We start from the raw sequence: 22,291 nt of genomic DNA, 5'->3' as shown, positions 1-22,291 counted from the left end.
GGGAACTCTGCTGTCCTGGGCATGAGCATCTGAGCACCCATGGGAAGCCTGGAATTAATTTCTTGGTTTGCTTTGCTGGTGTGTGTAGCTTTTGCTTTACCTATTAAATTGTCTTTATCTCAACCCACAGGTTTCCTTAGATTTACTTTTCCAATTCTCCCCCCTGTCTCACCTGTGGAGTGAGTGGGGCTGAGATCCCAGCTGGGCTTTAACCAAAATAATTTGTCAAAGCCATTTCTGTATTATCCCAACCTTCACTCTCCTCGAAATACCAAAGAAATGGCATGCTAAAATCTTCTTTTCAGCTGGAAGACCTCAGATTTTGTGCCTTGCTGGTTCTGGCACTGTTTGGTTATGCCTGTGAGTGACTGATGCCTCATCCTTGCTACCACCTTGGTTTTTCCATGTGAATAAAGAGCACAGCATGGGGGGCTGTCCATCCCCTATTCCTGCCCCAAAACCTTGCTCTTGGAATATTTATCCCAATAATTCCCCACCATCCTTTTGCCTACAGCTCATGCCCATTCTGACCAGCACGGGCAGATTGCTCCCCTCACCTCCTGTGGGAAGGAATAATGTGACACCATTACCAAGAGCCCAAGGTTCTCCCAGCTTCTGATGCTGGGAGGGACCATGGTCCCATCTCTGTGACCATCTCTGATCTTCTCAGGTCATGTCTTGCCTGAATTTTGAGGGGCTGAAGGGAGGCAGGCAAGAGAAGGGATGTTGGGGGTCTGTGTGGCGCCTCATCCTCCTTTCTGCTGTAAGGTGTTGTGTTTGTGCAGATGTGGCATGGCACATTGCCAAAAAAAGGCCTTAAAAAGGGACATAAATGGGGGAAGAGGTGAAAGCAGCAGTGGAGGGGGTGCAGATGGCACTGAGTATGCCACACCAGGGCAGAGGGCTGAGCACAGCCTGGCTTTGGTGCCACCAGCCCAGCACCACTTCTGTACCAGCTGGGGCATGGGAGCCCGGGCTCAGGCTCAGCCCTGCTGTGGGAGAAGCTCCTGGGGCCTCAGGAGCTCAATGAAGCTGTTTTCATCCCCTTGGGAAAGGGCAGGCAAAACCCTCTGGGTTTGTGTCTTCAGGGCATGAGAAGGTTCCAGGACTCACATTTTTGGGAACAGGAGATGAGTAGGGCTGAGCAGGAAGGTGCTTCAGGGCAGCCAGGAGCAGCTGTGGCTCAGCACATGCAGAGGAACTCAGTGCCATGAGGCTGAGAGGGTCCCCAAACCCTTTTCCTGACTTTCCAAGGTGGAACTGCCTCCCTCTCCGGTGAAATGGTAACTTCTGATCCAATTCTCTCTGGACTCTGAAATTGCTCTGCTGCGATTTTGTTAATATTTTTTGCTGGTGTGCAGGCAGCCAGCGAACTTCATCCCCAGGCTCCTTCCTAACCACATTCCTGGGGGATCCCCACACAGTTTGTTTTACCCCCTCAGGTTTTACCCCTTCAGAGCCGGGCTCAGGACAGGGAGCCCTTCCATGTGTTTTATGCACCAAGGTGTAACTGGGTACTCCCAGAGCTCAGAAATGCTGAAGATCAAGAGCCAGCAGATAAATGAGCCCATGGTAATAAAAGACTCTGCTTCATTAACAGATTTCTCTCACTGACACATTTCCACCAGCTAAAAAAAGGTGGTAAAGGTTTTGCCTGGCGCCCTTCACAACCTTCAAGGTTCCCCCTCAGTTCTCCTTCAGAAAAGAACAATTGTTTTCTAATTCCTCTTTCTGGACACGATTATTGCTCACCTTTTCCCAACCAACCCTTCCTCCAGTCTACTTAAGACTGGCCCAACTTAAAACATTCCTCATTGTGGCTTAAACCATGTCACTGGACACCAAGAAGTCTCCTGCACATGCCTGGTGGGATGGTTGGTCCCCCCAACACCTTCAGGGTGTGCCATGAGCATCATCTCAGTGTGGAACCTCCTTCCCATCCCCAAAATCCCTTCAGATGGGCCCCCCCTTAGGGGAAAAAAAAAACCCCTTAGAAACCCATTTTGCTGTCAGAGTAGCAAAAGGGATGCAATAGGGAGCCCTGGGTTAGAGCCAGCTCCTGTGAATGAGGCCTTTGACTACCTGGCAATTTTCATTAGAGAGTCAAAAGAATCATTTGTGTTCTTTCACTTTTGGCTACCAAAATTATTTTCTCTCAAAACAAAACAAAGGATTATTGGTTTTGGCTTCCTTAAGAGGAAAAATAAGCTTGGCTGATGAAAAGAGGTTGATTTAAGGGGGGTAAAAGTAAAACAAAAAAAATTGGATAAGTGGAAGCGAAATTCACCAAATGTTTCATGCAATAAAAAAATCCCCTAAAGTAACATTTGGAAAGCCAAATTAGGTATTAAGCCACCTTTGTTTTATTGTCAAAAGTGGTGAGGTCTGGCCAAAATGGCCCTTGCAAGCCAAAACCTGGCTGAACTTTCAGGAAGACTCTGAGCTACCCCAAGCACCCCTGTCACTGCTAGAAACTTTGCACCTGTGTTTTTTTACAGAGGCTGTGCTAAACCTTGGGCCCATTGAGGGAAGCTGCTCATGTCAGTAGGACCAGGCTGTTTCTCCACAGCCTTTCCTTTTCTGGGTGTACACAGCACCTCTTCTCTGAGAGAAGAAAGGATACAAAGCAGTGTAAAAAAAAAAAAAAAAGAAAAAAACAAAGTGTGTTTCAGCACAGCTATTATTATTATTTTTCCCCGTATTTTCCCCCCTGCCTCTCTACTGATATGTAAAAAAAATAGATATATATTATATTATATTTTCCTTTTCTTAAATTATTTCTTTCAGCCTTAGTCCCAGCCGAAGTCCTGCCCTGTCATCTGGTAGAACTTCATGTTGAAGGGCCTGTAGAAGTCCCTCAGCCTCTGCACCACCTCCTGGTCGATGTCAGGGTGGGTCCTGCCTTTTGTCTTGCCCAGGCAGTGGGGTTTGCTGCTGCCCTCCGCCTTCTTCAGGCACGGGAAGCCCTTGGTTTTGTTGAAGTAGAAGTGTTTGTCCGTGATGATCCTCTTGAGGCCCAGAAAGTCCTGGACCCTGCCCAGCTCCCCCGCAGGGTCCCTGATCAGCCTCTCCCCGCTGACAAAGAGGATCTGCCCGATGGGGAAGTGCAGCAGCCAGTTCTCCAGGTGCTTGGCGTAGATGCCAATCTGGATGGCGCTCCACGAGGTGTCTATGAGGCCTGTAGTCCTGTTTTTGAAGGTCAGGCTCTCAAAGGTGGGGATGTCAGGCTTCTTGGAGAGGGTCTGGGTGTAGTCCGAGATGGCTCTGGTCACGGGGTCCCGCACCACCACGATCAGCTTGGTGCCCTTGCTCATGGAGGAGATGCGGGCTGGGGCCTCCTTGGTGACAAAGTAGCTGGGGGTCTTCTCCATGGTGATCTGCCCCTCCAGTGTCCTGGGCATCAGCTCCCTGCAGAGGGGGAACGAGGGACACGTCAGGGCCCAAATGTGTGGTGCTCACGTGCCCTCTGAACAGAGAGGAGCTGTGAGACGAGTAGAGAAGAAGGGAAACACAGTTCTTATCTCTTGGAGGAAGGAAAGGAAAAAGGAGGGGAGGGAAAGGGAAAGGGAAAGGGAAAGGGAAAGGGAAAGGGAAAGGGAAAGGGAAAGGGAAAGGGAAAGGGAAAGGGAAAGGAAAGGAAAGGAAAGGAAAGGAAAGGAAAGGAAAGGAAAGGAAAGGAAACGAAAGGAAACGAAAGGAAGAAGGAAAACACACAATTCTTATCTCGCTTGCTGTGCCTGTGTTGTGCTAAAGTGGAATGCAATGTGGAGATTGTTTACCCAAAGTGAGGTGTAGGAGCCACAGGAGCAGGTGACTACCAGCTCCTCTCCTTGCCCTCCTCATCCCTCTTGCATGCCACACCACATCCCATCCCTTACACACACCACTGCTACACCACACCCAGACCCAGTGATGCCTCAGGTTTTGGCTTTTCTATTTTTCATATTCTGTGCTGCTTTAGTGTGTAATTTTGGGCTTCACATCAGGGGATGCTGAGCTCTGTGCACAGAGCAGGGACACAAAACAATTCCTGCTCCAGCTGGGGACCAAGGACAAATGATCCAAATCTCAGCCCAAGAGCACAAACACCGTGGGCTGGAGAGAGAAAAACAAGGATGGGACTGCATGGGCTAAAGCTGGAATGGGACAATGAACTGCAAGATGCAAATGGAGCAGAACTGATCCAAGGGAGAGACCCCGTGCCCGGCCGTGCATTTTGGGACCATTTTGGTTCATCTTGTGCTGCTCAAGGTGGAACCACTGAGGAGACCCTTTTAATAAACCCCTGCTTTATTCTGTAACTCTGCCCAGCCTCTGTTCTAGCTCAGCCTTCTCAAGAGCATCTACAAAACACCAGATTCCCACCCCATCACGTGGTGACACACAAATCCATGCTCAGCCGTTTCCCTCTCCACAGCTGATCCTCCCACGGTCCCATCCTTCCCAGGGGGACTGGGGGGTGGCTGGAGCCCCTCTGAGGGTCACCCCCATGCCACCAGCAGCTCTCCTGGCAGCTGCAGCCCCCCACACCCTGCCCCCTTGGCTCTGACCCCGTGTGTGGGGTGAACGCTCCCTGCCCGCCTCGCTGCCACCATCCTGCAGCAGCAGCAGCAGCAGCATCTGCTTTGCAAACCTGAGCAATCTGCCAGCAAAATTGAACCCATCTATCAAAAAAGCAACAATGAAAAGCCAACAGCAGCTAAAAACAGCAATAATAACCAAACCCCAGGCTGTTATGTTACAAATGAGAGAGCAAGGAATGGACCTTCCTAAAGCATTTGCAGCCCCCTTACACAGGGGCTGAGCAAAGATGTGCTCCCAGAGAAGTCAAACCTTTGCTGAGGGCTTCTGTCTGGGGGAAACTCCAAGAATTTGGGACGTTCAGGCTGAGGAATAAGCAAGCTGAGGAATAAGCAAGCTGAGGAGCAGGAAAGGTTTCTCATGCATCCTGAAGATGTGAAGACAAAGGGAATCACCACTGACAATAATGTGGTGTGAGAGCACCTTCCTGCTTTCGTGGCTTGGGATGAGCTGCCAATGGATGTGATAACAAACACCTTAAAGCAAACTGCAAAGGGGAAATCTGCTCTCTGTTAGCTTTCCCCTGCTTTGCTGCAGCTTGATTTTCTTCTGGAGAAATGGGTCTGGCTTGGATTTGGAGACCCCAGCCTGAGGCGGTGGTGGGAAAGGAAATCTGTCCTGGTGGCAAGTGCTGTTTTTAAGGAGGTGCCACTGAAGGGGTCATTGCAGGGGAAATTGTTTTTAAAAAAATGCTGCTCTTTCTGAAAGAGCCCCACAGCTCTGCCATCAGCTTTGGGTGCTGTGGAAAAGGGAAAGGAAGGGCCAGATCCGCTCCCAGAAATGCAGCAAGGTCACAGGGTGGAGCAGCAGGGTGGAGAGGGAAAATGAACTGTCCGAGGGGGCTTGTTGCATCTCTGACTTCTCCCCAGAAACAGTGCCAGAATTCTGTGCCCAGGCAGGAGCCAGCCACGGTGGTGACAGGCGTGTGACAGGGCTGGCAGCCCTGGGGGAACACAGGGCCTCCTGCACCATGGAGCTACCAGACAAGCAGGACAGAGAAACTGAGGCACAGCCAGCATCCTGGCCTGGTGCAACCTCACCCCCAGCCCCACAGGGCTGTGTGCTGCTCCCTGGGCCACTGCTGCCACCAGTGACTCATTTTTTCCTCTTCTTCCCCCACTCTCGGGGGTTTTGTGGTCAAGATGACCCTGAGGTGTCAGAAAGTCTCTTTTCCCCAGCCCTGTGACCAAAGAAAAAGTCGAGGTTCCTTGGTTCTGCTTTTCAAGGTTGTTTATTTTCTCTTATCTGTTCCATTCTTTCTCTGACCTGCTGAGATCTGTCCAGCAGGTCAGGTTGTGGCACAGTCCCTGCCCTTGGGGTGGTGTTGGCTTTTTATACTAAGAACTACCTGTACTTTATTTACAATAATTTTCCAATACCTATCACCTATGTTAGACAGTCTGTCTCTACTCTAAACCAATCCAAAAGTGCCATCATCACCCAGAAGATGGAGGACAAGAAGAAGAAGGACAAGGCACACCCAAATCCCTCCACCTTGGCTTCTGAACCCCTGTTCTAAAAACCCCAAAATTCTACTTTTTCACCCTGTGACAAACTAACTGTTATTTTAATTAAACTATCATGGCTTGTAAATCTTCATATAAGCTTAGTAATTTTCTCCATGGATTAAAATCAAAGGCACGGGTGTTTTTGACTGTGTGCCAAGGTCTCTGAGCCCCCTGCCAGAGGGATGTCCTGGGTTCCCACACCCCACCATCTCTCTTTTTCTTCCAAATCATTTTAAGCAGTGACTCTGCAAGAGGAATTTATAAAAAAACCCAAACCAGCTCTCAAAGCACTCCCCTTCCCCCAGCTCAGCCCACACTCCCAGAAGTGCCATTACAGCATGTTCAGGAGATGATTGAAAAGAAAGATGCTCTAGCAAGAGTGATAACTCCATGTAACCAGGAGCGTGGATGGAGATATAAATTCAAAAATGCTGCCTAAAGAGATTAATTCCTCCCTCCCATGAGGCCAGCTGCTAAGCCCAGGGGCTGTGCTGCCCCAGCAGCTCTCACAAGGCTCTGTGTTTGCTTTGATGAGCTGTGAGTGTGCATGGGAGTCAGCTGAGCCTCCTGCTCTGCCTTCCTTCAGATCTCAGGTGGAATCGATACAGGGAAAGATGCATTTCAGGAAACGGAGAGAAATTTACAAAAAACCCCCCAAAAAAAGCTGTGAGACCGAGGAAGCTGAAAGGAGAGGGGCAAAAGATCAGAGAGGTCTGCAAGGAAAACAGAAAATCACTCATTGTGGTGTGGGATGTAAAATCCAACCCAACAGCAAAAGGACACTCTTGCCACTGATTTTAATGAGGATGGATTAAGCTGAGCTTGGAGCAAAACAAGAGGCAGGAACAGCCCTGGGAGAGGACAAGGAGCCCTGGGGGTCTGCTCTCCTTGCCCATCCTGCTGCAGAGGCATTCTCTCTGCACAAAGATAAAGCTCAGGGAAATTCTGGTGTTATTGGAGGGATCTGTGACACAACTGCCATCTCTCAGAGGATGCTGCACCCTCACAAAACAACAAGTCAGGGGCCTTGGAATTTCCTTTGTCTCTGCTCTTCCATGCCCGTGGAAGCATTGCAAGCCATGCAGGATGAGGGTGTCACCTGCTGAAATATTTGTGGTTTCTTTCCCTTGCCTGTGGTCAGAAAGGTTTCCAGCAGCACTGCCTCACTCCCACTGTCAGGAAACAACCCTGGATTATTGGCTTCCTCGGGATGTGCTGAGGTGGCTGTCCTGCCCCCCTGCCATGGTCCCTGTGCCCAGGGCAGTGAGCTCCCTCCTGTCAGTGTCATATTTTATGAAAAATCCTCTTTGCCCAGGATTTCTTCTCCATACATGTATATCTATATGATATATATCATATATTATATATGGGATTTTTTTGCAAGGCCATCCTTTGAAACTTGTTTCTAGCTCCTTTTCTGTCTCAGCAATGTCTGTCCTATCCCATGGCATTTCTAAGTCAGCATTTCTTATCTCAAGATCTGCACACAGATGCACACTGTGTGAGCCTTCTGTAGGAAATCTTTGGGGATTTCCTACAAATCCATTTCCCACAAATCCATTTCCCACCCAGGGGTCCTCTGCAGACCCTCCCAGCTGCACACCCAGTGCCATGGGCACCTCCACTCCTTCCACCATTGGCTTGGAAGCTGGAACCACCTCAGCATTTAAAAACAGCCCACTGCAGGAATCCCACTGCCTCCAGAATGGCCTGGCACACCCAGCTCCCAGGAGGTCACAGCTGCCACCATCCTGTCCCAGGGTCACAGCCAGGAAGCCTCATCCCTTCCTGAGGAGCTGGGAAATCCATCTGAGGAATGTCATGGAGAATCCAGCTTGTTTGCTGATCCCTCCAGAGGTGAAGATCCTTCCTGCACCTCAGGGAGCCAAGGCAGGAAACAGCAGGGTCCCTGAGATAAGGGGGTCACACACCCCCAGGAGACCCTGTCAGAGCAGCACAGTGTGACCTCGTGTCACCCCTTTGGGGTCACTGCCCTTGGAGTCTGTCCCTCTAGGACACAAAATAAAACAATGTGGACACTGGAACCACCAAGGTAAAAAAAAAAAGGGCAGTTTAATTTCTGACTTTAATATTTATAGATTTTTAAGAGTGGATTGGAGGATGGCAGTGCCACCTCTCCAATGACACTGGACAAACCAACAGTCCGTCACATTTCCCCTCCTCCAGAAAAGAACATAAAACAATAATTATTTACAGAAAAGCGCATGAGAAAGTTCATTACAAGAATGTAAACATCAGAAGGCTTGGAAGAACTTAGAGAGCAGAGTGACAGGTGTCAATGTCCTTGGTGTCACTGCCCTTGGGGTCACTGCCCTCGGGGTCTGTCGCTCTAGGACACGAAATAAAACGATGTAGACACTGGAATGAATCTCCAAGGTAAGAAGAAGGACAGTTTAATTTCTGACTCCAACATTTATAGATTTCTAAAAGTGACAGTGCATTGGAGGGTGACAATGCCACCTCTCCAATGACACTGGAGAAATCAACAGTCCATCACATTTCTCCTCCTCCTCCAGAAAAGAACGCGGAACAGAAAAGCGTGTGAGGAAGTTCATTACAAGAATGCAAACATCAGAAGGCTTGGAAGTACTTAGAGAGCAGAGTGACAGGTGTCACTGCCCTTGGTGTCACTGCCCTGGGTGTCACTGCCCTTGGTGTCACTCCCTTTGGTGTCACTGCCCTTGGTGTCACTCCCTTTGGTGTCACTGCCCTTGGTGTCCCTGCCCTTGGTGTCACTCCCTTTGGTGTCACTGCCCTTGGTGTCCCTGCCCTTGGTGTCACTGCCCTTGGTGGCACTGCCCTGGGTGTCACTGCCCTTGGGGTCACTGCCCTGTCTGCAGAGCCTCGGGGCAGTGCAGTGAGGGGCAGCAGCTGCACACAAGGAGGGGGCTCTGCTCTCCACCCCGTTCCCTGCTGTGCCTCCCATGCTCAGCTCCTGCCCCCCTGCTCTCCTGGGATGGAGAGCGTGTGGATCAGAGCTCATTACAGCACGCAAACCCTCTGTCTAATTGCTCTGATGAATTATAAATGAATTACTTTGAGGGCAGCAGGTAGTGGGGAGCACAGTGCCCTGGGGCCTCCTTGTGCTGAGAGGTGACCCCCATGTCCCAGCATCCTGTGACCAGTCTGGGAGAGGAAACTGTGCCAAGAGGTTCCCAAAAAACCCACCCTGCCTGAAGGCACATCTGGAGAGCAGCAGTGCCCAAGTGCTATTGACAAGCAGAAACTCCCTGGTGTCATTAGCCCTGCAAGCCATTGATTTTCTCTGCTGGAACAAGAAACTCATGGAGGCTGAGGCAATCACAGGTGGCACCACCAGCTCCTCTGGGCTGCCCAGCTGGCCTTTGGAGAAAGGGTGTTTCAGATTGTTTTCTCTCCAATGGTTAATTGCTGGTAAATCCCAGCCCTCTGCCTACCAGGAACAGATGAAGAGCCCCAGGGCTCTTGGTCACAGCCCCTTCAACACGTGTCCATCCTTTGTATGGGAATGGAGACACCACCAGGCATCTTCTAAAGGATCTTTCTGTGCCAGGGCTGGGGCTGGGTTCATCAGCCACCTCTGCAGTGCTTGGTGTCACTGCCCTTGGTGTGACATCCCCTTGGGCTGGCCATGAGCTCTTTATGCCAGCCTCAGAGCACTCCCAGCAGCTCCAGTCAAGCACTGGGAAGGAGAAACTTCTCCTCTCCCATCAGACCTGGACCCAACACTCATCACCTCTGGTGTCCCCAGCACCACGTTCATTTAACCCCAGCAGTGAGCAGAGCTCCACACTGAAGGCAGGAGCCTTTTGCCAAAATCTTGAAAATCAGGCTCACAGTGATTTCGTCATATTTTCAATGCCATTCCCAAATGAAAAGGGATTCTCCATCACAGCCTGCTGACTCTCCTCTATGTCTGCCATGCCAAAGGAGGATTTTCCAGCTGAAACAATGGACATGATCCTTTCGCATCCCTTGCAAGTGCAAATCAAGAGCTCCTTTCTGCCATCCCAGCACACAGGAGGGACAGTCCCTGCTGGAAGAGGACAGCAGAGGACATGGCTGGACACGAATCCATGAACCCAGCACCCACCTAAAGCAGAGTTTTGCTGGGAAGTCCTTGCCTGTTTGTCCACTGCACCATGGGGAGGGAGCTCCCAGCCTCTTTCCACCACACCGAAGGATGCCAGGAGCCACAGCCTTGAAGAGATCAGCACAGCCTTCAGCCTGCACCTCACCTTCCTCAATTACAATCTTAAACCATCCACTTTCAGCACCTGCATGGCAGTTTTTGTTTGTTTTAAAGCTGGGCCTGTGTGGGCACAGCTTTAAACCCCACTGTGTGGGGTCTGTGCCCAGCCAGGATGTGAACAGAGCAGGAGATGGCACGTGCTCTGAAAAGTTCAAAGAGCAAAGACTGAGGGATGACCAAAAAATGGGTACAAATGGCTCAGCACCTGATATAAATAAATCTCAATCTCATTCTTCCTCCCTAAGGGCACCCCTGAAGTCTTACAGGGGTACACCCACCCAGAAACCCTCACAGGAGATGCTGCTGGGCTTGGAGGGAGCAGGATTGCACCTTCCCTCACCTGGACCTGGGGGAACCCTCTTTTTAAAGATTTTTAAAGGCCTTCAATTTATTATGGTATTTATTAAAGGCCTTCAACAGATTCACCTTGGGCACTCAAAAGCCTCCCAGAGGGGCTACACCCAGGATGGATGATGGTCATGAATTTTTCAGACAATTTTAAGTTTGGCCCATTTACGTATCAGGGGTTAATTGTCCAATTACAGCTTCAGGTAATGAAGTCCTATTCCCTCAGTTTGCTCTTCCCTCCAAATTCACTTTTGTTTGTACTTTTTGGGGCCTGAGGCTGTAGGATGTCCTTGGATCTCAGGCCTAGAGGGATTGTTCTGTCTGACCAAAATGTGAAGGCAGAAGCTGACACTTGATATGGAGTTCAGAGTTAGGCACCAATGCAGTGCAGGATCTGAAAAAATCCATCCTGGCTGACCCAGGACAGAAAGCTCTGTAAATGGGAGAGTGTGGAAAAACCTCCATCCCCAAGCCAACTTCATTCTCTCTCACTCAAGGATCTCCAAGACCACACATTTCAGCCCTGACTAAGCAAATCATCTTAGGGAGGAAGGTTAAAGAACTGTTTGTTATTGGAAGTGTCTCCCTCTTTAGGATTCGTTGGTTTGTTTTTTTTTTTTGATAAATTAACTCCAGCTCCATTACTTCATGATATATTTCCCTTGACATTTAATTATACTTACACCAAACACATTAAGCCAATCAGTCTGAACAGCTTCTTATTAATATGCAAATTTCTCCTTTGAAAAGCCATGAATCTGTGAAAAAAAAAATTTCTACAGGCTTCAATTAGGCCCTTTTGGGAAGTTGGGAAGTTCCCTGAGAAACACCTTCCTGGCCCAGGGCAGGAATCCAGCCCCACAGACACTGGGAATGGGAAAAGAGGAGGCTGAATCACCTGCTCAGGTCTGGAGCCATGAGCATGGGAGGCTGAGTTTTACAAACCAACAGGGTGTTGGCAGCTTATCCCCATCCCAGCACCTTTCCAAGGGAACCCCTGCTTGTCCTGTGTGCAAGTCATCCTCCCCTAGGCCATAAATGGGAGCTTCACGTGGGAGCTGCAGAATATTCCCTGAAAGTTCAGCTTTTAGCAAAAACAAACAGGAATCTGGGTTCTAATTTCTCATCCCAGCACCTTTCCATGCTGCTTGTCCTGTGTGCAAGTCATCCTCTCCTGGGGCCACCAACAGGAGGTTCATGTGGGAGATGCAGAATATTCCCTGAAAATTCAGCTTTGAGCAAAAACAAACAGGAATCTGGGTTCTTATTTCTCAGTTTCTCATCCCAGCACCTTTCCATGGGAACCCCTGCTTGTCCTGTGTGCAAGTGACCCTCTGGGGCCACCAACAGGAGGATCACGTGGGAGCTGCAGAATATTCCCTGAAAATTCACCTTTTAGCAAAAACAAACAGGAATCTGGGTTCTAATTTCTCATCCCAGCATCTTTCCATGCTGCTTGTCCTGTGTGCAAGTCACCCTCCTCTGGGGCCATAAATGGGAGGTTCATGTGGGAGCTGCAGAATATTCCTTGAAAATTCAGCTTTGAGCAAAAACAAACAGGAATCTGGGTTCTCCTGGCGCCATGGGCAAATGGGACATGATTTGCATTAGGCAAATAAATTGAACTCCACAATTAACCATCTGCCCTGGAACAGATTTAAGATTTGCTTTAAAGCATCACTTCCCTCCACTCTCACGTCCATCTGAACGCTGCAGGACTTTCTGCTGGGAAACCAAGTGGGAATTAATTCATTGAATCATTCCCATAATTGCAGAGAAACATCAGGGGAGGTACCACAGCCAGGGTGGCCTTTGGCCCCACGGATGTGTTTCCTGTGGATTACACCAATGGACAAACCACAAAACTGCTTCAAAGCCTCCCAAAGCCTCCAATTCTCACCAAAAGTCTTTAGTCACCAAACCAAGATGATTTCCTGGGAGCTGCTGAGAGCTACATCATCATCTCAAGAAAAAGTTTAATCTTATTTCAAGAGAAGTTGCAGGTTTTCTTAAAAAACATCTGATTTTCTATAATTTTTTTTTTTATTCCCTACAGTTAGACATCAAGATCAGAAATACATTGCAATCAGTGTACTATATAAATAGTCCAATTTTGGGAAACAGCTCTCATGAGCAATAAAGAAACCCAATTTACTGTGCACTGTAATAAAAATATCTCTTTTACCATATAAATCAAACCCAAGTGAACAGATAAAAAAAAAAATAAACTCAACCCCCCTGGTTTCTGCCCACAGGCACAAGCAGACTGCCCTGGGGAAGGGCTTGCCTGCCCTGTATAAATATATACAAGAGCAAATCTGTTAAAAATTGCAGCTACCACTTTGTTTTCTAAAGGTCCCAGTTTATCCTTGGTCAGAAGAAGGAGGGCTGGGGAGAGGTCGGCCAGAAACACAATCCCTTCCTGTATAAACACCAGAGCCTGGGCTGGCTCTGAGTGCATCATATGGTCTATATTTTATATGTGTATATATATATATATATAGAGAGAGAGAGAGAGGAAGAGAGATTTTTCAATCCAGTCAAGAGACATAAAGTGATCTTATATCATCTAAAACCAACAATCAGACTTGGACTTCTGGCAGTTTTCCTTGCAGTTGTCCCTGCCACCCCCCTGCCCCTTCCTCCCAGCTGCTGGAGCACACTGCTGCCTGCCCCCATTATTTCTCACAAAGGCATATAAATCACTGTGGAAACTCTTATTATCTTATTTTCCCTCTGCTTCTCCCTTGTCTGTTTGGAGAAAAATTAATGCATTTGTCTCTGGAAAAATGTGCAGTCTCTATAATTCAGTTTTAAAACAAGCACAACTAGCAAATGGATAGAGCTCTGTTAGGAGACTCATTTTTCATGTGGGTAATTGAACCCTTCCCTTCGATTTTTCCTCTGGGTGTTAAAGACAACTGATGCCTCCCTGGAATTTGCTTATGTCTCAGAGAAGGTGGAAAGACAGGAGAGAAAAAGCAGAAGAGATAAAGAAGAGGAGAGAGGGAGAGAAAAAGAGGAGAGGAGAGAAAAAGAAGGAGAAGGAGAAGGAGAAAGAGAGGGAAAAGAGAAGGAGAAGAGAAGGAGAAGAGAAGGAGAAGAGAAGGGAGAAAAGAGAAGAGAGAAAAGAGAAGAGAGAGAAAAGAGAAGAGAGAGGAAAGAGAAGAGAGAGGAAAGAGAAGAGAGAGGAAAGAGAAGAGAGAGAAAAGAGAAGAGAGAGAAAAGAGAAGAGAGAGAAAAGAGAAGGTCCAAAGCACATCTTAGAGCCTTGGCTGTCTCTGCAGGGGGACCTTGGGGAGCCCCCAGGCAAACATCCCAGATGGGATTTTTCCAAAAGCTGAGGGACTTTGATTTGGACAGCTTCTCACCACCTAGATTGCTGAGGAAATCCACAGCCATCACAGGGACAGTTCAGTGTCCTGCAAAGCCATGGATCACCAGCCCCACTGTGAGCCCCAAACCCAGATGTGGCCTGGGGACACACACACACTGCATGGCTGATGCCAGCAGTTTCACCCTGATGCCTCTTTCTGCACCCAAAATTCGGGGAATCTCCACTGCTTCCCTCCCAGTGCCAATGGCACATCTGCCTCCAGCAGAAAACGGGAACCCAAACCAGCAGTTCTCCAGAAAATGTCCCCCAGACAGATAAACCCCAAAAATCACAGCCAGCTTGAAAACAGCCCCCATCCCTGGTGCTGGGGAATGCCTCTGCCCACATCCTGATCCCTCATCAGCTCTGGGGCTCCATTCAAGCCAGACAAAAGTGAAAAGTCAAAACAGTGACACAAACAATCACCCAGAAGAAGTCAGGAATAATTCCAGAAGGGCCACAATCAAGTGAGTGCTCAGGCCAGCAAAAACCATTCTGTGGCATTCACGTTCTCTGAAAAATCCCTTTGCCCAGGATTTTTCTCCTGGGAAGCTGAGAAGCCTCAGACAAAAAGGAAAACAATTCTTATCTCATTTGCTTCTCTTCTGTTTTGCTCTCCTGTGTTGGAGATTGTTTACCCACAGGTGATTGTTCCATTGCATTCTGCTGGGAGTTGTTTTCACTCTTTGGCCAATCTGTCCCAAGCTGTGTCGAGACTCTGGAGAGACTCACAAGTTTTCATTACTATCTTTTTAGCCTTCTTTAATTATCCTTTCTGTATTCTTTAGTATAGTTTAGTTTAGTATTCTTTAATATAATATAGTATCATAAGATAATAAATTAGCCTTCTGAGAACATGGGGTCATATTTATCATTCCTGCCATGGGGCACCCCACCAATGCAATACCCTGGGGTTCAATTCAAGCCAGACAAAAGTGAAAAGTCAAAAGAGTGACACAAACAATCACCCAGAAGAAGTCAGGAATAATTCCAGAAAGGCCACAATCAAGTGAGTGCTCAGGCCAGCAAAAACTCTTGTTCCTTTGTCTCTCACTGCATTATCTCTGTCCCCTGGGAGCTGCATTATTGCCTGCAATACATAATGCAATTTGCTCCTTTTCCATGTCTGCCTCATTTTTCCTTGGTGCCTGGGCAGGCCATGCACACTCACTGCTCCTGCCATGGAAAAGGAGAAGGATGGAGAGGAGCTGGGGTGGGAAATGGAGCTGGAGACAGGGGTGGGGCTTGAGAAGCTGCAGACAACATAAAGGGGAATAAAATGTTGTCTGAAAATTGGAAGGACACAGAAAAAACACTAAATTGAGGTGGATTTTGAAAAAAAAAACCAACCAAGAACAAAAAACAACAAACCCAGTGTTCCTCCATTCTCCTTCCCTCTGAAGAAATGCCACCAAATCTCAGAGACTGAAAATGAGTGCAGGGACTAAACTGGCTAAATAAAGGCAGCTGAAGCTGGAGGTAAAGAAATAATCTTGGAAACGGGCAGTGGATGCAGCAGGCTGGGACCACTGGGCTGTACAGCCACACCTGGGGAGTTCTGGACACCCTGGTGTCTCTGGAGATTATGAACTGGCTGCTGGGGTTTGGGGAGCAAGGAGATGCATTTTCTCCCTTATCTGCAGGGGTAAAAGGATCTGTCAGCCAGGATATTGTTGTGGAGTCCTCAACAGTGCAGCAGAAATTATGATAAATTCTGGAAATTCCTGTGGCATGCCCTGGGCTGCTGGAGATGCTGTGTGCACATCTGTGTGTGTATCTGTGCCTGCTGGGGGTTTAATGAAACACCCAGACACCTCAAAGACCTCACTGCTGAGAGCAGAGGTTGTTCCTTAAATTATGCTGAGAAGTGACTTTTTTTATGTATCACTACACATTTCCTGCTGCTGCATGGCCACAAACCCTTTATTTGTATTACAGAAAAGGGAGCCTGACCTCAGGCTATGATCTAAAATCCATAGAGTCACACAAGTTTATTCTTGCAGTGGTTCTTCATCCTTCCTGTGCCAATTCTTTTTGTCCTTTTGCTAAATGAAACCTTAAATGCTGGGAAAGGGCTCTGTACTTTCATTCCTAGAGCGAAGCAGTCAGGTGCAAAAGGGGGGAAAAGTCTCCAGAAAGCTGGAAAAGATTTTTCCTGCCCTAATCTGCAAGTTCTGGGCAAGGCAAGGAGCAGTGCTGAGGAAGCTGCACAGGGATGGACACTGGTGTCTCCAGCCCCCAGACAAGGCAGGGAATTTAGCCATTCCTCACAAGATCATGCAGCAAGAGCTCTTCCCTGAGCTCAGCAATTCCACCTTCTCCCAGGGAATGCATCACTGTCTGATCCACTATCAGAGCCATCTGACACGTTTCAGGGAGTTTTAGTTTGCAGCAGATGCAGATCTCATGAGTAAATGGCACAGCAGCCAGCTCTGCTCTGCAGGTCTGCACCATGCTCAGCTTTGGGTCACAGGGAGGGATGTGGAGGCTCAGGATGGGGCAGTGACACCGAGGTTGTTCAGAGTGAATACAGCTCAATAATGTGAAAAGGAGAAGGAAGAGAAGAAGGAAGGAAGGAAGGAAGGAAGGAAGGAAGGAAGGAAGGAAGGAAGGAAGGAAGGAAGGAAGGAAGGAAGGAAGGAAGGAAGGAAGGAAGGAAGGAAGGAAGGAAGGAAGGAAGGAAGGAAGGAAGGAAGGAAGGAAGGAAGGAAGGAAGGAAGGAAGGAAGGAAGGAAGGAAGGAAGGAAGGAAGGAAGGAAGGAAGGAAGGAAGGAAGGAAGGAAGGAAGGAAGGAAGGAAGGAAGGAAGGAAGGAAGGAAGGAAGGAAGGAAGGAAGGAAGGAAGGAAGGAAGGAAGGATGAAGTGCTCTCCAGAATATGGATGGATGGATTAAAAAAACCCCAATTATTGACCTCAGGTTCATAAGTCAACTTGAGTCATTTGGATCCAGGCCAATAAACACTGCTGTTCCTCACCCAGCTCTGAACATGGGCTGGAGGTTTCAGATCAAGCTCCTGAAGATGACTCCAGCCTCTCCTTTTCCAGCCCTGCCCTGCTTAGCAAGACCAGCCCTCCTTCACCATTCATTTCCCAGCACCCAAAGACAAAACCCCCCTCCTCTTCCATCACACCTCCCTGGGAACAGTAAGGAAGCACAGGCAGAACTGACCAAGGCTGACACTCTTGAGAGCAGCAGGGATTTTAAACCCCAGAACCCACCCCAACAGTCACCCATCAGCCATGGTGGGTCCCACCTTGCAGGGAAGGGGGACACAGGGACCCCCGGCATGGGGTGATCTCTCCATTCCAGCATGGAGGGATTTGCAAAAGGATTCTGAGCCTTGGGAGCACAGGTCTTCTGCTCTTAAGCCACTTTGGAAAGCCCAGACAGGACCCCTGGAGATGAAGATTTTGAAGTGTGATCAAAGAGAGTTGACATAGCAAGGGGGATTAATGTTTCTGCAAATGCGCACTGAAAGCTTCTTAGTTACTCCAGTGGGGCTTTTCCAAAGGGGCCTAAGGGAGTTAGGCACTTAAAACTCACTCAGATCTTTTATTTAGTTTGCAAATCGTGCACTGGAGCAGCGTGACCCCCGCAGCATTACTTCTGGAGCGTGTCTGCTTGAGTGAGAAGATGAATTGATCCTGGCTCTATTGGTGGCCTCCAGCAGCTGCTCCTCCTCCACACCAGGGAGACTCTGCCTGCAGGAACAGCCGAGGGGACAAAGCATCTGAAGAAATAAAACAAGACACCTCACAGAAAACATGTGGGCTGTGTGTTCCAGGGGATGGCTGGGAGCAGCTCCAGGTCTGATCCCTTCCACAGGGGGTTGTGCTGGACATGAGGAGCTGGAGATGGGAATGATCTCCCCTGGGCAGGTCCCTCCTGGTGGGTCTTGTGCTGGTGTTCACAGGGGTCCCAGGATGAGGGAAGAGATGAGGATCTGACTCCATGTCTCAGAAGGCTGATTTATTATTTTATGATATATATTATATTAAAACTATACTAAAAGAATAGAAGAAAGGATTTCATCAGAAGGCTGGCTAAGAATAGAAAAAGAAGGAATGACAACAAAAGCTTCTGTCTCGGACAGAGAGTCTGAGCCAGCTGGGCTGTGATTGGCCATTAATTAGAAACAACCACACGAGACCAATCCCAGATGCACCTGTTGCATTCCACAGCAGCAGATAACCATTGTTTGCATTTTGTTCCTGAGGCCTCTCAGCTTCTCAGGAGGAAAAATCCTAAGGAAAGGATTTTCCATAAAAGATGTCTGTGACAGGGTCTCACCACCATCTCTAGGAAAGCTGCAGGAATCACTTATTTCATGACTTTGGTTACTTTTCACTGCTCTCATCTCCCTGCTAGTTTTTTTCCTCCATCTCCAGCTTTTACAGTCAAAAACTGCAGAAAGAAGTCAGGGTGGGGGCTTTGTTCCCAGCTGGTTACATATTCATGATGTCCTAATCATTCCTGCTACCATTTCTAATCCTATTGCACAGGGTTCCAGCTTCAGACATCCCAGCTGGCCCTAGGAAGCTGCTCCAGTGTGAGACAGGAATTCACACCCCAAATTCAGGTTTGATCACTCTCCTTTGGGGCAGCACCACGCTGGGCTCCTACCCCACGCTGCTCAAAAGGTAATTGTCACTTGCTGCTCTAATGGTTCCAGTTTTGGAAAAAGCAGTATGAGGAGGCTGGAAAAAAGACAGAAACAATAAACAAAGAATGTTTGTTTTCATGCAAATATTCCTCATCATAATCATGATAATACTACTACTAAAAATAATAACAATGAGAAATGCAGGTCATGGTCTGGCTGCTTTCCAAGCCTTCCCACAGGGACCCCTGGGCTTCACCTCACCCACCCCATCACCACAAACTGCTCAGGGAGCCCAAGGGGGAGCAGAGCACAACCAGGCTGTTGGGAAGCAGGGCACACATGTGACATGCCATTGTCCCTAATTTGATTAATGAAGCCATCACGCCAAGGGAGCGTCCTGCACACCCCCAGCACCTTGCTCCAAACCCACACCAGGAACTTCCCAGCACAGCATTCATTCCCCAATCCTTGCCCCTCTCAACTTTGTCAGGTAATTGTTTATGAAAAGATGAATGTACACAATAATACTGGGTGAAGGGAGCTGATGTATGTGGTGTTAATGAATGAAATAATCAGTTTGGCAATAACTGGCATGTGTATTTGTCAAAAGGGAGCCAGCAGGACATTAGCATTCTGCAGCCACCAAACCTTTATCTCCTGGCCTTGTGTTTGACAACCGCCCCCAGATAGTCCATGAATAAAATACAGAGTAGTACCCAGACATAATTAAACTGCCAATGTGGATGTACCTAAATGAACTTGATATCTTAATGACACTAGATAGCAGGGGAATAATGAAGGCGGTGTGAAAGGGACGCGCATAATGAGCACAGCCACGGTGGGACTGCAGCTCCTCGTTAGCACAGCCAGCTCTGCCACTGCTCCCACGCCAGCCCAGGGCCAGGGGACCCTGCCAGCCTCCCCCAGGGGCTGAGGACACAGGGCCACCCCTCGGGGGACAAGGGCTGCTCCTGCAGCGCCTGCCAAAGCACGGGCAGTGTCTCGCCCTCCATCCTTTGCCCTGATGCCTTGGGAAGGCAGAGTTAGAGCAGAGGCTGGGCAGAGCTAAAGAATAAAGCAGGGATTTATGAAAAGGATCTCCTCCATGGATCCACCTTGGGCAGCACAAGAGCCCAGCCAGGGCTGCACCCAAGATGAACCAAAATGGTCACAAAATGAACCCAAGATGAATCAAAATGGTCACAAAATGCACGGCCAGGCACGGGGTCTCTCCCTGGGATCAGTTCTGCTCCATTTGCATCTTGCAGTTCATTGTCTCATTCCAGCTTTAGCCCATCCAGTCCCATCCTTGTTTTTCTCTCTCCAGCCCACGGGGTTTGTGCTCTTGGGCTGAGATTTGGATCATTTGTCCTTGGTCCCCAGCTGGAGCAGGAATCGTTTTGTCTCCCTGCTCTGTGCACAGAGCTCAGCATCCCCTGATGTGAAGCTCAGACCCACACACTAAAGCAGCACAGAATCTGAAAATTATAAAAGTTAAAACCTGAGGCATCAGCCCCATCTCTCTGCACCTAACCCTGCCACATCTGCTCCTCCAGAGAGCTCTGGCACGCTGCTGTGCAGTGCAGACGTGATTTTAGGAGCACTTAACATGATTAAATTACCAGACATGCTCCTTTTTAATGGTTTTGGTTTTTTTTTTTTTTTTTCAGCACAGAGATGGTTTTCAAGGAAACAAGCTGTTCCTTGGGGATGGGCAGCTCTGAAGATGTCCCAAGATAACTCAGCAGCACAGAGCCACAACCCCTCATTCCCATCCCATCCACTGCCACTGAGCCAGATGTGTCCTCTCCCAGCACCTCTGCGTGCAATCCTTCCTCTAGAGGATGCTGAGCACCCCTGACAGCCATCCCAGCTGTCCTAGAAAGTGAGGAATAGAGTGAGACAGCAATTTACACCCCAAAATCAGGTTTGATCCCCCACCTTTGGGGCAGCACCTCACTGGGCTCCTATCCCACGCTGCTCTAAAGGTAATTGTCACTTACTGCGCTAATGGTTCCAATTCTGGCAGCACATGAGCAATGCAGAGTAAATATCAGTCTTATTAAAGAAGTAATAAAGGGAAACTGGAGCACGTGCTCCAGGGGAAGGAACACTCCCCCAGCACACAGGATGCAGCCTGGCTGGGATCTGTCAGCAGCAGAGTCCCTGCCTTCTGCTGAGAGAATTCCAAGGTATTTGAATACAATCAGCTCAGCATGTAGGAAAGCAACTGGTGCAATAGGCTCAGCTTGACTCTGTTGGGATGGAACTGATTGAAGGCTCAGGAATTGTCACAAAGCCAGTGTGGGAAATGTGACCTGGGAGAGCTCCTGTCTCCCTCTATGAAGCAGATTAGGAAAAATTGCTTGATGCAAATGGGAAAAGCACAGCAGGTCTGGGGGAAACCATCTTAAATCCCTGAAGTGTTCAAGGTTAGGCTGGATGGGGCTTGTACAAACCTGGCCTAGGGGGAGGTGACCCTGCCTACAGCAGGGGCTTGGAAGGAGCTGGTCTGTAAGGCCCCATCCAACCAAAGCCTTGGTGATTCTCTGATTCTATCAAAGTCCAACACAGCCAGGAGAGCCAGGGCTGAGAACCCAACACTGCAGGAAGCACAGCAAGTGTGATGCTGGGTGGAGAATTGGGATGGGTTAAGGAACACAACCCCTGTTAGGGCCAGGAAAAGGGAAAAGGTGGCTCCAGGTGGTACAGCCTGCCCAGGGAGGTGACAGGAGGAACCTGGGCATCACCATGTCCTGAGCAATGACAGCCACCACTGCAATGATGCAGCCAAAGTGCTCTGAGCTCCTGCCAGGTGAAACCCTCAACTTACTGCACTCAGCCCCTTTCCCTTACTGGATATTTGTCCCTAAATATTTGTCCCAGTTCTTTAACCATTGCTTTCCTTCCTAGGAAAGACATCCTGTGGTGCACCCTCATGAGCCAGTAATGGGATTTCATTAGATTAAATAACTCCAGTGAACCCCAGAGACCAGCAGCACTTTAAACATGGAGCTCAGAGTTAGAATTACTGTTATTTAACATTGATTAGATTACAGGGTAAATCCAATTTCTCCCTAACCATATGCTGGCTGTGATTTGCCTAGTGGGAGATGTTAAGGAGGGCATTCCTGGAAATCTCTGCAGAGGGAAGGGCCCATGGCTGAGTCAGCAATGCCAGGGTGACCCAAGGTTTGTGCCTGAAAGTCCCTCTGCAGAGCAGGGCTCAGGGGATGTCCCCACTGCCCCTGCCCTCACTTTGCTCCAAAGCTGGGGGTGCAGGTAGATCTGTACCTGCCACGTTGGTTTAGCATCCCCTGCAGCAGGAACATCACCAGGAAATCACTGGGCCTCTCTGACCCACAGCCCTGCCCCAGCTGAGCTGTTCATCACTCCCCAAAGCTCTGGCTGTCCTGGATTGCCCAAACCCCTGCCAGGGGGCTCAGAGACCCTGGCACAGAGCCCAAGACCCCTGTGCCTTTGATTATGACCCATGGAAAAAATGACCAACCTTATATGAGGATCTATAGCCATGAAAGTCTAAGCAGAAGAATAGTGAGTTGTCACGGGGTGAAAAAGATTTTTTGGGGTTTTTAGAATGGGGGTTCAGGGGGCAAGATGG

The 22,291-nt window shown here is 48.8% G+C and overlaps 1 protein-coding gene across 1 annotated transcript in view; it reads right to left on the bottom strand.

Moving 5' to 3' along the window:
- Positions 1–2,770: 2,770 nt before the first annotated feature.
- LOC136566518 (heparan sulfate glucosamine 3-O-sulfotransferase 3A1-like) overlaps positions 2,771–22,291 on the bottom strand; it is a 33,309-nt gene continuing 13,788 nt past the window's right edge. The window contains exon 2 of the mRNA XM_066565691.1: positions 2,771–3,408. Coding sequence (XP_066421788.1) covers positions 2,790–3,408 — 619 coding nt within the window. The 3' untranslated portion in view covers positions 2,771–2,789. The remainder of the gene's footprint in view (positions 3,409–22,291) is intronic.

The sequence above is a fragment of the Molothrus aeneus genome, chromosome 25 (assembly GCF_037042795.1).
Source record: "Molothrus aeneus isolate 106 chromosome 25, BPBGC_Maene_1.0, whole genome shotgun sequence".
NCBI lineage: Eukaryota > Metazoa > Chordata > Aves > Passeriformes > Icteridae > Molothrus > Molothrus aeneus.
Note: the sequence above shows the minus strand (reverse complement) of the source record. Positions and strands in the feature narration are given on the sequence as shown.